The sequence below is a fragment of the Pimephales promelas genome, chromosome 24, assembly GCF_988280905.1.
Source record: "Pimephales promelas chromosome 24, fPimPro1.hap1.1, whole genome shotgun sequence".
Taxonomy (NCBI): domain Eukaryota; kingdom Metazoa; phylum Chordata; class Actinopteri; order Cypriniformes; family Leuciscidae; genus Pimephales; species Pimephales promelas.
Genome location: NC_142792.1, coordinates 29,237,773 through 29,256,620, shown reverse-complemented (window position 1 = coordinate 29,256,620; position 18,848 = coordinate 29,237,773). Strand labels below are relative to the sequence as shown.

General features: G+C 38.8%; 2 protein-coding genes across 3 annotated transcripts in view; one reads left to right on the top strand and one right to left on the bottom strand.

Annotated features, from left to right (window-relative positions):
• LOC120487491 (NACHT, LRR and PYD domains-containing protein 3) overlaps positions 1–17,782 on the bottom strand; it is a 54,406-nt gene extending 36,624 nt beyond the window's left edge. The window contains exons 1-5 of one of the 2 annotated variants that reach the window (XM_089126869.1): positions 17,354–17,782; positions 7,258–7,302; positions 7,050–7,172; positions 6,728–6,775; positions 4,540–6,337 (exon numbers count right to left, since the gene is read on the bottom strand). In XM_089126869.1, the coding sequence (XP_088982995.1) occupies positions 4,540–6,337; positions 6,728–6,775; positions 7,050–7,172; positions 7,258–7,282 (1,994 nt within the window). In that variant the 5' untranslated portion in view covers positions 7,283–7,302; positions 17,354–17,782. The remainder of the gene's footprint in view (positions 1–4,539; positions 6,338–6,727; positions 6,776–7,049; positions 7,173–7,257; positions 7,303–17,353) is intronic. The other variant, XM_089126868.1, reaches the window with a different exon arrangement.
• LOC148969349 (uncharacterized) lies at positions 11,676–16,481 on the top strand. Its single transcript, XM_089126960.1, has 2 exons — positions 11,676–12,485; positions 12,656–16,481. Exons 1-2 carry the CDS (start codon positions 11,826–11,828, stop codon positions 12,797–12,799), a joined length of 804 nt encoding a protein of 267 aa, XP_088983086.1. The 5' UTR covers positions 11,676–11,825; the 3' UTR covers positions 12,800–16,481.
• Positions 17,783–18,848: the final 1,066 nt, after the last annotated feature.

The following is an 18,848-nucleotide window of genomic DNA, read 5'->3' as shown; positions in this document are numbered from 1 at the left end:
ATCAAATCAGGCTTTGGCGGTACAAAAATTCGCTTGGGACAGTTGTGAAAAAATACAACAGGGACAGTTGTGAGTTCACAGTCTATTCCCTACATACTATGGTTGAGTCATAGCAGGAGCATCGATAAGAGGAATCGTTAATGTCGAGGGCATACAATATCGATGGATCGTAAAACTTAGAACCGGTTCTCGAGTGGAACCGGTTCTCAATTCCCATCCCTATAAGGGACCGTTCGATATTTATAGAAAGGACCACCGAAGGAAAATAGGGTGGCTTGTTTGGTGCATATTTTTCCATGTAGCTCTCTCTGTCTCGCCCCCATCGCTATCAGATGGGTCTGACCCAACAAAAATCAGACGCAAAAGATAAAATCCAGTTCGGCGCTGTTTGACAGTGCACGCACGCTTCAGTACGTGTTTAGAAAAAGTGCATCATGTCAGAACAGAACGCCAATAAACTGTTTACCCGGCAAAGCTTTAAAGCATGAGCAAATAATGAACTTTTCTGATTGCGAATACGTGCAGTGTCCTGTGAGTGTAATTCTACCGCTGTATTAACATGTGATGTGAATGTACGTCGAGTTTTACAGTTTTGGGACTTAAAAGCACACTGTGCAGGAATTCAGTTTTATGAGCATAAGAAACAAATGAAAAAAAAAGAAAAGATATGTTTATGTTATGCTATGTTCTCTGTAGTGGACACCAGGACTCAATTGTTTAAAGAATAAAAATGACATGAAATTATATATAGGCAAAAATAATGGCAATATTTGAAAACTGATAATTATTATTATTATTATTTGTTTAAATTACATTGATATCTGAATGTTTGTCAAAACGTAGACTTTCAAACATCAAAATGTAATTTATTCATATGTATTCATGTACAAAATGACACATTGTTTCCTATTGTTTTTTTTGCCAGGAAACGCTTCCAACACGCTTGCCTGTCGCGCGAAAAATAGGCATCGGTTCCATTTCTAGCATGCACGCGTTTCCCACGCCTGAGACGCGCGAGTCACGCAGGCAGTGTGCAAGCTCTAAGGCTTGTTCGACTGCAGCTCTGCGCAGACCGATCGGCGGCTGACTTGAAACAGTGCATGCCGGTTAGAAATTTTGTCCGACTTGATGCAGCGCTGACTCCACGTGACTGTGATGTATGCCATCAAAGTACCGCGAGAGCGATACGAGAGTAGCCGGAGGACTCAGCCAGCGCAGCTTCTCAAGAGCGGCTGCACGAGCTCTGATGATGTCACAGCTGTTCCACGATTCGCCGGATTCACCGCATGACAACGATCACGTGCGTTTCGTGTTTATTCTCACACCTTTAGTTCCACTTAAGCTCACAAATCAGTTTTTTATAACAGTAAAAAGTCTTTTCATGTAGTCGCAATGTTATATTGTGTCATGTTTATCATGTTTATCAAAATAAAACTGATTAAAAAACGTTGATTCCACGTCATTGATTATAGGCTTATTTTGAACTTTATTCTTGTTCAAACAGATGCTGTATGAAGCAGTAAAGTATTGAATGAAAATGTGTCTGAAATATCTGTTTATTTGGCAAGTGTTGCATTTATTTCACTTCAGCTGTGGTATAAGCATGCAAACACCATGTGAGCCGTCACTACGGGAACCAGAAATTGTCAGACGAAGCTGCAAAAATCTCCGTTTGCAGCTCCTCCCCGCCTGCACGCGGCTGTTCTCGCCGATCGGTTGCATCCAGCCGCAGGCGATGTCGAACACACCTCTAATCTGTTAGTCTGGATGCCAGCCCGAACTCCGCCCACAACATTTTTTGGCCGGGAAGTTCGGTCTGGACTCGATTGTCATTGAGGAATAATTATGATCAGTAAAAAAATGATCGGGCCAATCAAATTGCCAGGGCGGGCTTTATACGATGATGGACAGATGATCTGCAGGGACGTAATCATCACGTTATCAAAGAGCGCTTGTCAAAGATGACTGCAGCTGGAGAATTGAGATGTATAGATTCCGCTGTCGCATCTTTTGTAAAATAAATCAACAGCGCATTCATTTTAATAGACAAACAGAGAACTGCAATCAAGGCATTTGTCGATCGGAAAGATATTTTTGCCGTCCTTCCTACATGATTAAAAAGTATTAAAAAGTCTTAAATCAATTTTCTTAAAAATAAGGCCTTAAAAAGTATTAAATTGTCTTAAATTCAGATTGGATAGGTCTTAAATATGTTTGTCATGTCACCGCAAAGATGCAGGCAAAGGCAATCGTTCTGCCAGCCAGGTCCAATATTTTCTACAAGGTAACGTAACCTGTGTTAGAGACACGCGGGTGCGATCGAACAGTGGAGACATGAAAAACATCCGTCATTTTGTTCATACAGGACAACATTCAGTCTGCAAAGTGTTTACTTATATTTGTGTAGGCCTATACTCGCATTAAAACACAGTTTTAAAAGCAAAACATATTTATCCAACCCCTGTCTGTGTGTTGTAACGTCTGTCAGAGTTTGAAGTCTGCCCAGATGAAGAATAGGAAAGACAGTACAAACGAACTGGTAGTTCCACGAGTCCTTTTATAGTTGCTTTCTTTCAGTTAAGCACACTCTTCACATACATGTCGAAAGAGCGGATGTTAACAAGTTAAAGAAAACACTCTGTAAAACGCTACAAAGTGGAAGTAAACGCATTATAATAAAACAAACCCGCGATAGAGCGGTCATCTTCCTCTTTGCGCGAGCATTCTCAATCTCACTGCGCGTGCACGCTCACATAACATCACGCATACAATAACGAACGCCATAGAAGAAGTCATCTTAAAGGCATATCAACATGTCATGAACACTACTGAACACTAGGTGGCCGTTACAGAGTTCCAGCTTTTGGACATTCATCATATCGCATTGGTTTTCATTTCTTGTCCTCAAAACAGGGCACTAATATGTTTATTTTTAAGTGTTTGTAGTATTATTTTATATGGAAATCAATTATTTATAATTCTTATGATGAGAATAAAGTTAGGGTTAATTAAAATTAAGGAAAATAAATATATTGATCTGAAATATAGCAAATTAATTTTAATTTATTAATTAAAAGGTACAATAACCAAACATATCTCAGTCTTTTTTTTCTATATTTTTATTTGTTTAATTAACAAACGAATTATATGAAACTATTATCAGTACACTATAAATAAACTGGTTAAATGCCTTTAGTAAATTAAATCTAAGCCTTTATTAATATACTTTATTATTTAAAACATACAAGGCTTAAGACATTTATAAAAATGCCTTCTATATTTCTTTTCACTCCACTGTACTTCACCACAGGCGACCGCACGTACGCAATTGACAATTGGTTATTGTCATTTCACCATATTTTTGAACAGACAGTGTGTTTACTTGGAAATATTACTGTGTATTTTCAGTTTTAATTTATATTTCCATCGTAAGTTTGGTCTTAAATTTAATTTAGAAGTGGTATTAAAAAGTCTTAAATTTAAATTGGTTATACCTGTAGCCACCCTGATTAAGTTCTGTAGTTGACAACTGCATTCAAAGTAGCTGACTTACTGCGTTGCTCTGATTGGTTGTAGGTTTACTGATTATCCAATTGAGTGCAGAGTTGTTTTTTTTCCTGGTTCAGTTAAGACACGCCTCATAATCAAAGCCATACGGAGGAGTTTCAGACTCATATTCCGACAGCAATATGATTATGACGAAGTCAGGCTACTAATCTGTTAACATGGGAGCCGAAATAAAAACGGACATGCCACGCTTACGAGACGCTTTCGCCACACAGCCAGTGTGTCTCCAGCCTAAGCCCTTGCCATTAAATCTATTGTTTATTCTGAGGCTACACGTTTTTTTTTTTAGGTTTTTAATTATTTTTTAATTTTTTTATGAAAGTGACAGTTTATAAAAAACAACAACTGGAAAATCTCTGGAAATATTCTTTTGTGCCACTCGTCTTCCTTCATGTGAAACGCCAGAGGACGACACTATCTGAAAATATTGCTTTCCAAGCATCGTTATTTTTCATTTTCATAAGGTTAGGGTTAATAATCTTGTATAAGGAAAATTGAGGACTTTGTTCAAGTCCAGTGAACAAATGTTTATGTGAGTTTTATGACCTTATTTCAGTGACTTTAAACCTGTTAATTGAAACAAACAGTTCAAAAGAATGAAAATGATTTAAACTATATGAGGATAACTATAAAACTTTCTAGAGGATATGCAGGTATTATTTAAATATTAATGACTGAAAAAGTACTTCACAAAATTGAGTGAACCCTGATTTTTTTCTGTTGATTATTTTGTCATGAAGTTTTTTAGCAGGCTTTGTCTACCTCGTCTGTTTAGAGAAAACATCACTGGTTCATTCACACTACAGGACACACAGGGGAAAGTGTCTGCAAGACATCATAGTTATGAGACACCTTTTCATACACAGTGAATCAGCGAATGAGAAAGCAAAACCTGAGTATGTGGAGTTGACAAGATATTTCACTTGACTGTATTTTATCTTTTAATTGTTGTGAAATTGTGTAATTACTCACAGGGCTTTTCTGCAGCATCTCACAGCTGGAATGAGTCTCTCGTAGCCCGCTGATGATGAAGTGAACCTCTTTGGGTCGAACTCGTCCAGCACCTTCTTTGAAATCAGCAGTGTGTAGACCAGCACTGTGCACATTGAAGAGGAGAGCTTTCTTCCTGGATCTTCATCTGGACCGAGGTATCTCTGGATTTCATCATATAATGAATTATCTTTCAGCTCAAGTAAGCAGTAAAATAGGTTGACTGAAGCCTCCTCTGAGATTCTCTGGTCTAGTCTTTGTTTAATGTATTCAGTTGTTCGTCTGATGCTCTCTGTGGTGTCTTCAGTGTCTGTCTCATCTTCAGTGTCTGTGATCAGGCCTTTGAGCAGTTTCTGACTGGATTCCAGTGAAATGCCCATCAGAAACCGCAGGAAGAGGTCCAGATGTCCTCTCTTACTCTTCATGGCTTTATCAACAGCCTCTTGCAGTAGCTCATGTAATGTGATATCCTCTTTGGGCTCATGAAAGAAGAACTGAAGCTCCTGCATGTTCTTGTTCAGGTAACAGAGGAACACATGCACTGCAGCAAGAAACTCTTGGACACTCAAATGTGTAAAGCAGAAGATCTTTGACTCATGAAGTCCGTCTTCCTCCTTAAAGATCTCAGCGATCATTCCTGTGAACTCAGAGTCTTCACTCACATCAATACCACATTCTTTCAGATCTTCCTCATAGAACACAACGTTTTCCTCCTTCAGCTGTTCAAACGCTAGCTTGGCCAACTTTAATATAATGTTTCTGTTTGACTGTAAGAGCTTCGTTTGTTGTCTTTCTGTTTTTCTATCGTACTTCTGGTTCTTCATGCTCATCTGTATCTTCAGGAAGTGAATGTACATTTCAGTGAGTGTTGTGCTGATGTTCTCTGTATTGTTTTTGATGAGAATATTGTGAAGGACTTTGGCCGTAATCCAGCAGAAGACGGGAATGTGGCACATGATGTTGAGAGTACGAGACGTCGTAATGTGCGAGATGATTCTGGAGGACACAGTCTCATCTGGGAATCTCTTTCTGAAGTATTCCTTCTTCTGCAGGTCAGTGAATCCTCTCACCTCTGTGAACAAACCCACATGCTCAGGAGGGATCTGATTGGCTGCTGCTGGTCGTGAGGTCACCCAGACGAGAGCTGATGGAAGCAGAGTCCCTTTGACCAGACTTGTAAACAGCACGTCTACAGATGACTCTTTCTCAACGGTGTTTAATGATCTATTATTTTTAAAATCCAAAGGCAACCGACTCTCGTCAAGTCCATCAAATATAAATGCTAGCTTGCATCCCTTATATAACTTTGATTCCTCCAGGTCCTTCAGTTCAGAATAAAATGCCAGCAGAAGCTTATGGAGATTAAACTCTTCATCTTTCATCAAATTAATCTCTCTGAATGGGAGCAGGAACACACAGTCTATATTCTGATTGGCTTTTCCTTCAGCCCAGTCCAGGATGAACTTCTGCACAGAGACAGTTTTTCCAATGCCAGCGATGCCCTTTGTCAGCACAGTCTTTTTCTCATCGGTTTTCTTCAATTTGGTAAAAATATCATTGCATTTGATTGGTTTGTCCTGTGTTTGTTTGTTCTTGAAAGCATCATCAATCTGCAGAACCTCATGTTCCTGATTGACCTTTTCCATATCTCCCTCTGTGATGAACAGGTCTGTGTAAACCGCTTTGAGATCTGCTGTAGTTTTCCTGTTGCCCTCAGAAATACATTTAGCTTTCTCCCGCATGCTGGTTTTGTGTTTTTGCAAAAACTTTTGCAAATCCTCTGTTTTAAAAATAACGTAAGCAAATTAAATTACAGGCAAAAAGAGTTTTATTTTTAGCCCACACTTTTTATTATGTGCCTTTACTATGTACTAACATTTAATACAAGACTATGGATTTACTGTGACTACACTTTGTTCTGGCCGATTCCCACATTTACTGCTAATGAGCTGAGTTATGGGTTTGCTGAAGGGTTAGGATTATAGGGGTTAGAGTTAGCTTTTGGGTCAAGGGTTGGGTTACAGTTAGGGCTAAAGTTAACTGTAACTACAAATGTGAATTAAACGCCCCACAACTTTATCAAAAGTTTTTGACAGTTTTCTGAATACAAAATACATCCAACATGTCTAAATCCTTTAAGACCTCTATAGGGAAGAAATGATGGTTGCACCTTCTAATTGTTTCTCTGTTTTCTCCTTCGCCAAGGTTTTTTGTGGCTCTGTGAGGAAAGAGAAAATGAGAACATTTATACAAATGAAAAGAGACAATAGATACAGTTACACAGAAGAATAAATTGACAAGTACCTACAGCATTTCTGAACAATATGGCTACACACTAAACTTCCTTATGAATAGGATTCACAGCAAGCATTATTTCATAGATGATTGTTAATAGTGTGCCTCAGAAAGTCCTGTTACTATATTATATAATTATATTATATTTTTACTATATAAATTATGTTATGGTCATTATTGTATATACACTACATTACCATTTCCTGCAGTGTTTGAGCTGTAGTTGAAGGTCACTGTGCTGATGTTGTTTCCAGCGAGTACAGGAGCGTTTACAGTTGCTCCTGTTTCAGCTTTCACATCAACACTGCTGCTCATCTGGACTGGAATACAGAAAGAGAGATTAATTACAGTGCTTAAATCACAACTTTAACATTTCTGATATTATTTTTCTTTTATCACTATTACCTCCTTTTTTGTTGTCAGAAGCCATTGTCCTTTACCGACTTACTGCTGTTGGACAAGAACACAAATGTCTTTAATGAATTGTATGTTATCAGACACTTTCCAAAAATACAAAAAAAGAGTATAAGTCCTGTCAATCAATCGATTTAAAAATATACTAATTATTATTATTATTGGTCATTTTTTAGGTAATCGCGATAAACGGTAAAGTTTTAAATATATTTTGATATCGTAATACTTTACATTAAATCTCCAAAATAATATAGAAACAGCATAAAAACATGAATATTTGCACAGATATTGCTGTGGCTTTAGATTTGCAAGAGGCCTATAGGTAGATAATCTTCAGGATATGTGGCCACATGAAAATGACAAAGGACCAACAAATATAAGTGGGGTTTGTATTTATTCCTTATAATTAGTTAGGAGTTTATGTTTCTTTTACTGTTTATAGGGCAGAAGACTCACAATAAAACAAAATACAGTGCCAGTATATCTTTGGATCACACAGCAAATTGTTCACCCCAAAATAAAGGAAATATAAAAGTACAATTTGTCGCCTCTTATTGTGTGCAATGATAAAGAACAATGCAAATAAGGCAACATCACCAATAACAATAATACGGTAGTGGTACTTCTGGAAAGAAAACAAAACATCTTAGAACTGCATAAACAAGTTAGACTGAAATAACACTCACTAAATACACCTGAAATGACATAAACATACAACTACCCTGTGGTGTAGTCTGATAGGCAGGTATACGCCATGTTTTGAATGAATAAACTAGTGGACTAGTGTCTGTGAATATTAAAGCTCAAAGAGACTGCAGTTGTTTTACGCGTCTCTGGAAATGAGCACTCAATGCGGCTCTACTACACACACACTGAAGCGTAGCAAACGTGACGCTCGTGGTGTTTTCAGCTTTTCACTGTATGAGGACATGATGTAGGCTTGTTTACACATGCGATCAAGCAAAACTTATGTACTCCCGCTATAAACATTCACCACCCCAGAAATGATCCCTGACCCTGCTTGCCACCCCGTGATTTGTTTTCTAGATCTGCCCCTGCCTCAAGTGCAAATTTCATCATTCAACTTCAGATTTGTATTTTACAAGTTTTCGCATTGGAGCTGTGAGTGTAAATTTTAGTGTACAAGTACAAATATTTATTGTACAAGTTCTCAAATTCACATCTACGTGCTCTCGAGTTTTGCTCTACCTTCATCCTCTCGTGCCACACATCCATTTTCTCACGCAAAGAAAAATCGCAGAGCAAATAGGACACTGAGACCTACAGACTACAGAGCAGGTTACTGTTGATGAAACAAATATCAGCTCTCAGGTTATGTCCATTTTATTACGCAATTCAGACAAAAAAATACCGTTTTGGAGCTTACAGCCTTAATGTGACGTGACAGATCGCTGCACTTCAGTTCAGGTAAACCGATCATCTGTTACTTTTTATAAAGAAACACAACTTACACAACTTCGCCTCTTACATAATATCGATCAATCAGTGTTTTTCAACCCCGGAAAGAGGTCAATAAAACAGCAGGAGAACAATTATGTCCCAGAGCGTTACATTTACCTCAGGAAAGCCATTTAATGACCTGCACGTTATTGGCTAGAAAAATAGCAGGAATATTTTGCTAAATATGTGCACTATATTACATATTTATTATGTTTACTTATCATTACTTGTTATTGTAATGAAAACCGCATTATATTTCATTTCTCTGTTTACAGCATTATGTGAGATATATTTTTTCTTGAGAAAAATTAACATGCAGGCTATTTACTGTAGCCTACCTAATATTTATCCAAATGAGTTAATATTGAATCAAGATTGAAATCAAATCCAAGAATTCAATTGAAATACCATGTAAAAATTGTTTACGAAATGTTTTGACAATCACAATTACACATTGTGATGCAAGTTGTTGTTTTTTTTAGATACCCCCAATCTCTTGTGCAATTAAAGTATTGTGCTAATACGTGGTACACCGTGCTAAAAGCTCAATCAATTAATCACAGTGTAGCAGTATGGGTTATGACCCCTCCTACTTGTTTGTGGTTTGGCCAATGGCCTGTCACCTGTTGCGTATAAGAGCACAAACTACCAGTTTATTGATGTGTGTCATTTTCTGGGGCTGTGACGTCACCCTCGCGCCCTGCTGCTTTCCTGGCCGGACTGCACTGTTGAATGGGTTGCCCGTAAACACCGCTGAAGCTGCTATCTAATGGCTGTGATGTCTACTGGGTGTGGGTGCTTCCCATAGAGTCAGGTGTGGACTATTGAGACAGTGTACGACCTATCTGCGTTCCGGCCAATGAGTTTTGTCAGAGACATTTGGCTCTATCCACCGCATAGTTTGCGATGTGATCCATGTTTTACTGCACGCGTTGAGGGAAATAGCGGCGTTCCGAATGAGTATTACATGCTGTGCCTCATCCTAAAGTGCTGATTGCTCCAACGTCCTCCTTCATCAACGACTGCTGTTCTGTTTCCACTGATTTCCCCGCGTCTTGCACGGGACTGAAACGTTTCTCATGACTTTATTTTTAAAGTGAACTTTCTGGGCTTAGGCTCAGTAAGGAAGTGTGATATGCTGTGATATTGGTTTCCATGTTCGAGTATGTTTTGAATCTGTATTTTTATTTCAATTGTGACCAGTGAATTAATGTGTGGCTTGCAAACACTGTTTGCTTAAGTCAAACTGCCTAATTTATTGGATTATTTCATTTAGTGATTTTTTTTTTATTTGAGTTTATCTTTTGTTTTCTTTGCGTTTTTGATTGTGGTGACTGGATGGTGACCAAATAGTTGGTCCCTTCTGGGCATTACATTAATTTGTTGTATTTTGTTTTCTGTGCATATCAATGCTCTCTCTTACTGTCTCCTCTTCATTTGTCGGCAGGACCTGGGCACCCGGGGGCCAGACGAGTGATCTTTTGGTGGTGGCATCCTCACTGTGTGTCGTGGTCTTCTCTGACATGAGTTGCAGAGTGTGTGCTTGTGTGTGTGTGTGCACTGTGAAAAGAGTGATTTTTCTAAGGGTGATATCTTGAGACTGCCCCTGTTGGTAAGCCCAGGTTCCTCTGCTGCCAACGATAGGATTTAACAAAGAGATGAGAGTGATTGCTGGCCAACACCTTTTAAAATTATTGTGTCTTAACAACTAATAAACTTTTGTACGACTACCATTGTCTCTGATTCATCCATGGTTAGGATCTGCGTGTGCCTTCTGAGTAGAGGTTGTTAAATTCTTGGGGTGAAATTCCTCAGGTGGCGTAGTCGGAGATAGTATCAAATCCATATATAATAGAGCTGCCCAAAACACATTTAGCCACAACAGCATGAACAATTGATAACGGCACATGCCCACTACCAACATCCGTCGCCATGATTTTTGGAAGGATTATCGTGAGAGGAAAAAATTACGTTTTAGACGCGTAACATTGGCTAATATAAACGTATATTATTACTATATATTTATACGACAGGGCCGTTGAATGCTTGAATCAGATTGGCTGATGAACGTTCTAAGGTGTGTAATTATTGTCATGGAAACGCACAGGTAAAGTAGTTCCGGCAGGTCTCGACCGCATTACAGTTCCATATCACTTCGCATAGCTATCTGTAATAACCGAAAATACAATTCATAACCAGAAAAAAACGTGCAGCTCCATTCGCTTGATCTGCAATTTTCGATGTCTAACTTCACAATCAATGGACACAAATAAATAAAGTAGTCCTATATATAATCAATAGAAAATTAAACTGAATATATAAATAAATTGATACTGCTGCACAGGTTTTTGTAATTATTGCAGATAATTTAAAGGTGCCCTAGAATGTGAAATTGAATTTATTTTGGCATAGTTAAATAACAAGAGTTCAGACATACAGTGAGTCTCAAACATCATTGTTTTCTCCTTCTTACTTAAATCTCGTTTTTGAAAAACACCCCTATAAAACAGGCGAATCTCCACATAATACCGAATGTTACGTAACAGTCGGGATCATAAATATGTACGACTCCAAACATTTGCATATGCCAGCCCATGTTCAGTGACAGACGAGAAGGAGCTGCGCAGCCGAAGCATGGCAGTTTCTCAGTGTTTGGATGTACACATGAACACAAAAGTATATTTAATTCCTTCATCCGAGCCTCTGAAGAAACAATGGGTCAATTTTATTTTATACACCAATTGGCTTCATCACTGTCTCCTCTCCACCAGAAAGCTGGTGTGTGGTGAGCGTTCTGGCGCAATATGGCTGCCGTCGCATCATCCAGGTGGATGCTGCACATTGGTGGTGGTTGAGGAGATCCCCCCCTTCTATGTGAAGCGCTTTGAGTGTCCAGAAAAGCGCTATATAAATGTAACGAATTATTATTATTATTATTACTAGCCTTTAGCCCGCTAGCATTCCACGCGTGCCCTCTCGCCTACTGGTCGTCTCATTTTATACCCGTTTCACTGAATCCTGGTTATTTCCGGCATTTCAGTCCTAAATTAGTGGTGATAGTTGTAGTATCACTACTAATTTACTGTTTATCTGTTATAATGGCGAACATATCAGATGCGTGTCTAACATTACCTCTGAGTGCAGGTGAGGACACGTTCGAGCTCTTCACGGTGAAGCAGGAGCTGGAATACGTCGAGAAACAGATCCGTGGTCTGCTGGTGAAGCAAGCCGAGCTGTTGGATCGGCGCTCAACGCTTGAAGCATCGCGCGCCGATGCTCACAAATCAGTGGTTAGTAACGTTAACTCTTTGAGCCCGACTTCCTCTACTCCGTATGTCACTCTGCCCAGGACGCGATCATCTCGGGCTTCATTCACTCCGGCACCGAAACAGCAACATGGACCATGGATCACACAGCGGAAGACACGAGCCAGGACCAGAGCTGCCTCTCCGCCCCTCCCGGTCTTCGAGATCTCCACCAGGAACCGCTTCTCCCCTCTTCGCGAGCCGGAACGCGACGACGCCGTGATCATCGGCACATCCATGGTCCGTCATGTCCGCGCTACTACTTCGGGGAAAGGTAAAGTGCGCACTCACTGCTTTCCTGGTGCTCGTGTTCTTGATGTCGCTGCACAGGTTCCCGAGATCCTGAACGGGGACGAGCGCGTCGGAGCTGTTGTGCTGCACGCGGGAGCGAACGACATTAGGCTGCGGCAGACGGAGGTTCTGAAGAAGGACTACAGGAGCCTGATCGAGACGGTACGCAGCACAGCGCCTAAAGCAGCGATCATCGTGTCCGGACCGCTTCCCACGTACAGACAAGGCCAGGAAAGGTTCAGTAGACTATTTGCATTAAATGAATGGTTAATGTCATTGTGTAATGAACAGGGGCTGCACTTTGTAAATAACTGGCATCTGTTTTGGGAGAGACCCAGGATGTACCGTGCAGATGGATTCCATCCCAGCCGAATCGGAGCGGCTGTGCTGTCGGACAACATCTCCAAGACGCTACGCACCAGATGACTAGTAAGTCAAAGTCCAAATCACAGCCTTTGCGGTCCAAACTTAACTAATATGCATAGTGTGGAACATTACATAGAAACTGTGTCTATTCCTCGTTTAGTGAAGCCAAATAATAAAACTAGTGTAGGATCTAGCAAAAATCTTATTGTAATCAAACCAGAAAATCTAAATATCAGTGAACAAAAACAATTTCTAAAGCTAGGTCTTCTAAACATTAGATCGCTCACACCTAAGGCGGTTATTGTAAATGAAATGGTCACAGATAATAACTTCGATGTTCTGTGCCTTACTGAAACCTGGCTTAAACCAAATGAGTATTTCGGTCTAAACGAATCTACTCCGCCAGGATACTGTTATAAACATGAGCCTCGCCTGATCGGTCGTGGCGGCGGTGTTGCAACAATCTATAAAGATATTTTTAATATTACTCAGAAAACAGGTCACAGGTTTAATTCATTTGAAGTACTTGTGCTAAATGTTACGCTCTTAGATGTAAGAAGGAAATCCATATTATCTCTAGCCTTGGCTACTGTATATAGACCTCCAGGGCCTTATGCTGAATTCCTAAAAGAGTTTGCAGACTTTCTCTCAGATCTATTGGTGAACGTCGATAAAGCAATAATTGCTGGAGATTTTAACATACACGTAGATAATACAAATGATGCTTTAGGGGCTGCGTTTACAGATTTATTAAACTCCTTTGGGGTCAAACAAAACGTCAGTGGTCCCACTCACCGTCTAAATCATACACTAGATTTAATTATATCATATGGAACCGATCCAACTGATATTGATATTATACCGCAAAGCGATGATGTCTCTGATCATTACATGGTGACTTGCATAATACGTACTGCTGAAATATGTCATGTTGCGCCACGTTATAGACCAGGCAGAACAATCCTTCCAACCACTATAGATGGATTCTCAAATAGCTTACCTGATCTATCTAAGCTGCTAAGTGAACCCAAACAAACAGATGAATTAGAGGAAATGACTAGCAGTTTAAGCACCATTTTTACTAGTACATTAGATATTGTTGCACCAATTAGATTAAAAAAGGTTAGAGAGAAAATTAAAGCACCATGGTACAACAGTGCTACGCACGCTATCAAGAGAGAAACTCGCAACTTAGAGCGTAAATGGAAACAAACTAATTTAGAGGTCTTTAGAATCGCGTGGAAAGACAGTATGTCACGTTATAAAAAGGCCCTAAAAACAGCCAGGGCTGAGCATCTCCACAAACTAATCGAAAATAACCAAAATAATCCAAGGTTTTTATTTAACACCGTGGCTAGACTAACAAATAAACAGACATCACCAGAGCAAAATATACCGTTACAGTTTAGTAGTAATGATTTTATGAATTACTTCAATGAGAAAATAGAAAGCATCCGAAACACAATTATAAATGTACAATCCTCTATGGTGTCTTATGATTCAGCTTCAATTATGGCCCCTCTAGAACAACTAAACCGCTTTACAACGATAGGACAGGAGGAGCTAAATAAACTTATCATTGCATCTAAACCAACAACTTGTTTATTAGATCCAATACCCACTAAACTACTGAAAGAACTATTACCTGTAGTGGAAGAGCCTCTCCTCAATATTATTAACTCGTCTTTATCTTTAGGTCATGTCCCAAAAATATTCAAGCTGGCAGTAATAAAACCGCTCATTAAGAAACCGCAATTAGATACAAATAACTTGGCAAATTACAGACCCATTTCAAATCTTCCATTTATGTCCAAAATACTAGAAAAAGTTGTGTCCGCTCAATTGTGCTCTTTTCTGCAAGAAAATGATATCTATGAAAAATTCCAGTCAGGATTCAGACCGCATCATAGTACAGAAACTGCGCTAGTTAAAATTACAAATGATTTACTTTTAGCTTCTGACCAAGGCTGTATCTCAATACTAGTCCTACTTGATCTCAGCGCTGCGTTCGACACTATAGATCATAAAATACTCTTGGATCGACTACAAAACTACACTGGTGTTCAGGGACAGGCATTAAGCTGGTTTAGATCGTACTTATCGGACCGTTATCATTTCGTCTGTTTAAATGGGAAAAAATCAAAGATAACGTCAGTAGACTATGGAGTACCGCAAGGATCGGTTTTAGGCCCTCAGCTATTCTCAATATATATGCTGCCACTTGGTAATATTATAAGAAAACATGGAATTAATTTCCACTGTTACGCTGACGACACTCAATTATATATTTCATCGCGACAAGATGAAAACACTAACTCATCTAAATTGACAGAGTGTCTCAAAGATATAAAATGCTGGATGACGCGTAATTTCTTGCTATTAAATTCAGATAAAACGGAGGTATTACTTATTGGTCCAAAAAACTACTCACAAAACCTCTTACAATACAACTTTAATATAGACGGATGTCCTGTTACTTTATCCACTACAGTAAAAGACCTGGGTGTTATACTAGACCGCAACTTGTCTTTTGAAAATCATATTTCATATGTTACAAGAACAGCCTTTTTCCACCTTAGAAACATTGCTAAGCTGCGTAACATGCTATCTATCTCTGATGCAGAAAAATTAGTTCACGCATTCATGACCTCGAGACTAGATTACTGTAATGCTTTATTAGCCGGTTGCCCTGCATCCTCAATAAACAAGCTACAGTTAGTACAAAATGCAGCTGCTAGAGTTCTTACTAGATCAAGAAAATATGATCATATAACACCGATTTTATCATCTCTACACTGGTTACCTATTAAGTTCCGCATCAACTACAAAATACTGCTACTAACCTATAAAGCCCTAAATGGTTTAGCACCTATGTACTTAACGGACCTTCTTTCGCCCTACAATCCACCGCGTTCCTTAAGATCACTAAATTCAAGGCTTCTGGTCATTCCTAGGATATCGAAGTCCACTAAAGGAGGGAGGGCGTTCTCGCATTTAGCTCCAAAACTCTGGAATGGCCTTCCCGATACGGCCCGAGGCTCTGACTCGCTGACACAGTTTAAAACTAGTTTAAAGACGCATCTCTTTAGTCAAGCATTCACATAATACTTACTTTTTAGTCCTCTGTTATGCCATATGGAACCGTTTGCCACTGAAACGCATTTCCGCGACAGTGGGGCTCGACAGCCTTAGTCAAACGGGTCGGCGCGTATGGTTGGGTTACGGAGAGTTTGTGAGATAGTGGTTTTCTAACACCGACTCCCGTATAACGGAAATCATTATGAACATCAGCTATGCTAATTATTTCCCATCTGCCTTTCTGCTGTTATCTCGGGACACTTGTCCCGAGAAAAATGGCGTTCGTCAGGTCCAGTTTTGTGTCCAGCCTCTCACGGGGATTCGGATGCCCCAACGCCTGCGATGAGAGGACCAACGCCTGTGAGGAGACGACTCAACGCCTGCGATATGTTATGGCGCCGTTTTATGCATAAACAATATTTACATTTATTATTTATATATAAACAATATGAATGTAAGCCAGAGGAGAACTGGCCCCCGACTGAGCCTGGGTTCTCCCAAGGTTTTTTCTCCATCCAATCTGATGGAGTTTTGGTTCCTTGCCACTGTCGCCTTGCTTTTGGCTTGCTTTGAGCTTGCTCAGTTGGGGTTATTTAGTGTTTAGCAATATTATTGATCTGTGTTGTACTACTTTCATGTTATCACTGTGAAGCTGCTTTGATACAATCTGTATTGTGAAAAGCGCTATATAAATAAATTTGACTTGACTTGACTTGACTATAATAGCTGTAGTAGAGAGAGTTCGCATGTAATACATAGCTATTTCATATGCAAGCATGTCAGCCAATCACAGCAGAGGCCGGTTACACACAGCAGACACGCCCCTTCAAACAGAGCGTTCACAGCAGAGGCTAAATCAGGCTAGGAAAAATGCCTTTTAGTTCTAAATTATGACTATTTTTGGTCTAAAAAACATACTTACATTATAAGGGCAACCCAGGAAACATTATAAAATAATTTAAAAAACCATTCTAGGGCACCTTTAACAAATAAATAATTATTGATAGGCATATACTTGCCTATCCTTATACTTTCATTTTTTAGAAAAAAAAAAAAAAGAATGAACGAATTGAATTAATAAATGAATCATAATATTAACACACGTGCTTTTCTTTCTCTCTCGCTCTCTCTCCGTTTCTCTAAAATTATGTTTTGTAATTAGCAACGGAGGCATGGGATTAGATGCGTGAGAAATTAATCCTTCATAAAAGATAATTTTTGCTAAAATATGTAATGGAAACGCACCTAGTGTTCACACACTTACTCACGTCACACAACCATATTCTCACAAAGTGAAAAATCACAGAGCAAAGACACTGACACCGACAGACGAGACAGAGTAGGGTACTATGATATGAAAATGAGCTTTCAAATTCTGTCAATTTTATTACAAAATTCAAACTAAAAATACCACTCCTTACCAAGCTTAACTCAAAAGTTGGCAGCGCTGTTAGTGCTGAGCAATAAAAAAAACTGTATAAACAATGTGTCAATGCTGTTTATTAAGTCTAGATCAATGTGAATAGATACATGACACTTTTAAATCTATATCTATCATTATATTTTATAAAGTAGTATTTACTAACCATGAATAATAACGATGTGGTGTTGCTCGTTCCTCCACTGAACTTGAACTGTCTTGAGCAGAAGTTACTTTGAAACTCCTTTAAACGTGTATTTCCGTAAAGGACTGTGGAGTTATTTTCTTCTGAACTTAAACCTGTTCAACCAGAACTTTTCCAGTAAACTAATATAACCAGTTTGTCAAAAGGAGTTGTGACTTTTTTCTTTAAATGCCTGTATTTCCTTCTAAGCTTTTTGCTGTTGTTCTCCTTTTTTTGTGTGTGTGTGTCCTGATTTCACAGTGCTCTTGTGTCTTCTGTGATTGGACAGCTATCCGCTCGTGAAAAGTCCAGGTGAAAGTGGCCATCAAATATTTGATTGAACTATATGCCAACTGAAGTAAAGTCAGCATCTCAGGGCCCTTAGATGTGGGAAAGTTCAACTTGCAAAAATCATATAAGGCCAAGACACTCGAGAATTTAGAAGAAATAAGAGCATTTATTCATGGCTATAACATCTTTATAAGCACTCATATATCCGCAAGTGTGTGTGAGAATCACAAGGAGAAGAGTGAGAGGAGTTTAACCACACAGGAGTGTGAATGCAATCTAGCATAGTTTCCACTGACGCATATGTTGACTGAAGTCTTCTCTTTAAGGAAGAAGGAGTGTGTAGCATGCAGTGGTGGAATGTAACGAAGTACAAATACTTTGTTACTTTACTTAAGTACATTTTTCACGTATCTGTACTTTACTTAAGTAGAATAAATAATGCATACTTTTTACTTTTACTTCGTTACATTTTGCAGCAATAATTATACTTTCTACTCCACTACATTTACAACTTCTGTTACATTTTCATTACATTTTCTGATCAGTTTTTCCCCTGCCAAAACGTAATCTGACCGTCCGTTCGTTACACGTTTGTCTCACCAGTGACGTTTGGTTGCCATATAGATACATAAACTAAATGCGCCTCGCACGCAGTGTGTTTATCGTGCAATTTATATGCAAAAATTTGTTTTTACGTGCATAGGAAACACACCGTGTGTAATATAAGTTTGGTTAGGATTATGGCAAGCTAAGAGATTCAGAATTACACCATAAATTAATCGCGTTTACTGCCAAACATAGTAAGTTAGTAAGGATATGCATGGTTTATATTGCCTAATTGCAAGCTTGTTTCAGAAATTGTGACGACATTTTTTTCCATCATTATTGAACATCATTATAGGAGTATTAGGTTGAATGAGTTAGAATTAAATGTTTTATTAATCATTAGAAAATAGTCATTAAGAAAATCAATTGTTATGCAAGTACTTTTACTTTTAATACTTAACGTATATTTAAAATTAGGTACTTTTTACTTAAGTATGGTTGTCATTGTGTTACTTCTACTTTAACTAAAGTAAATATTTATCTGGTTATTTGTACTTTTACTTAAGTACTGAGATTCAGTACTTCCTCCACCACTGGTAGCATGAGATATACTTTCAGTTTTAAACATGAACACACGTTT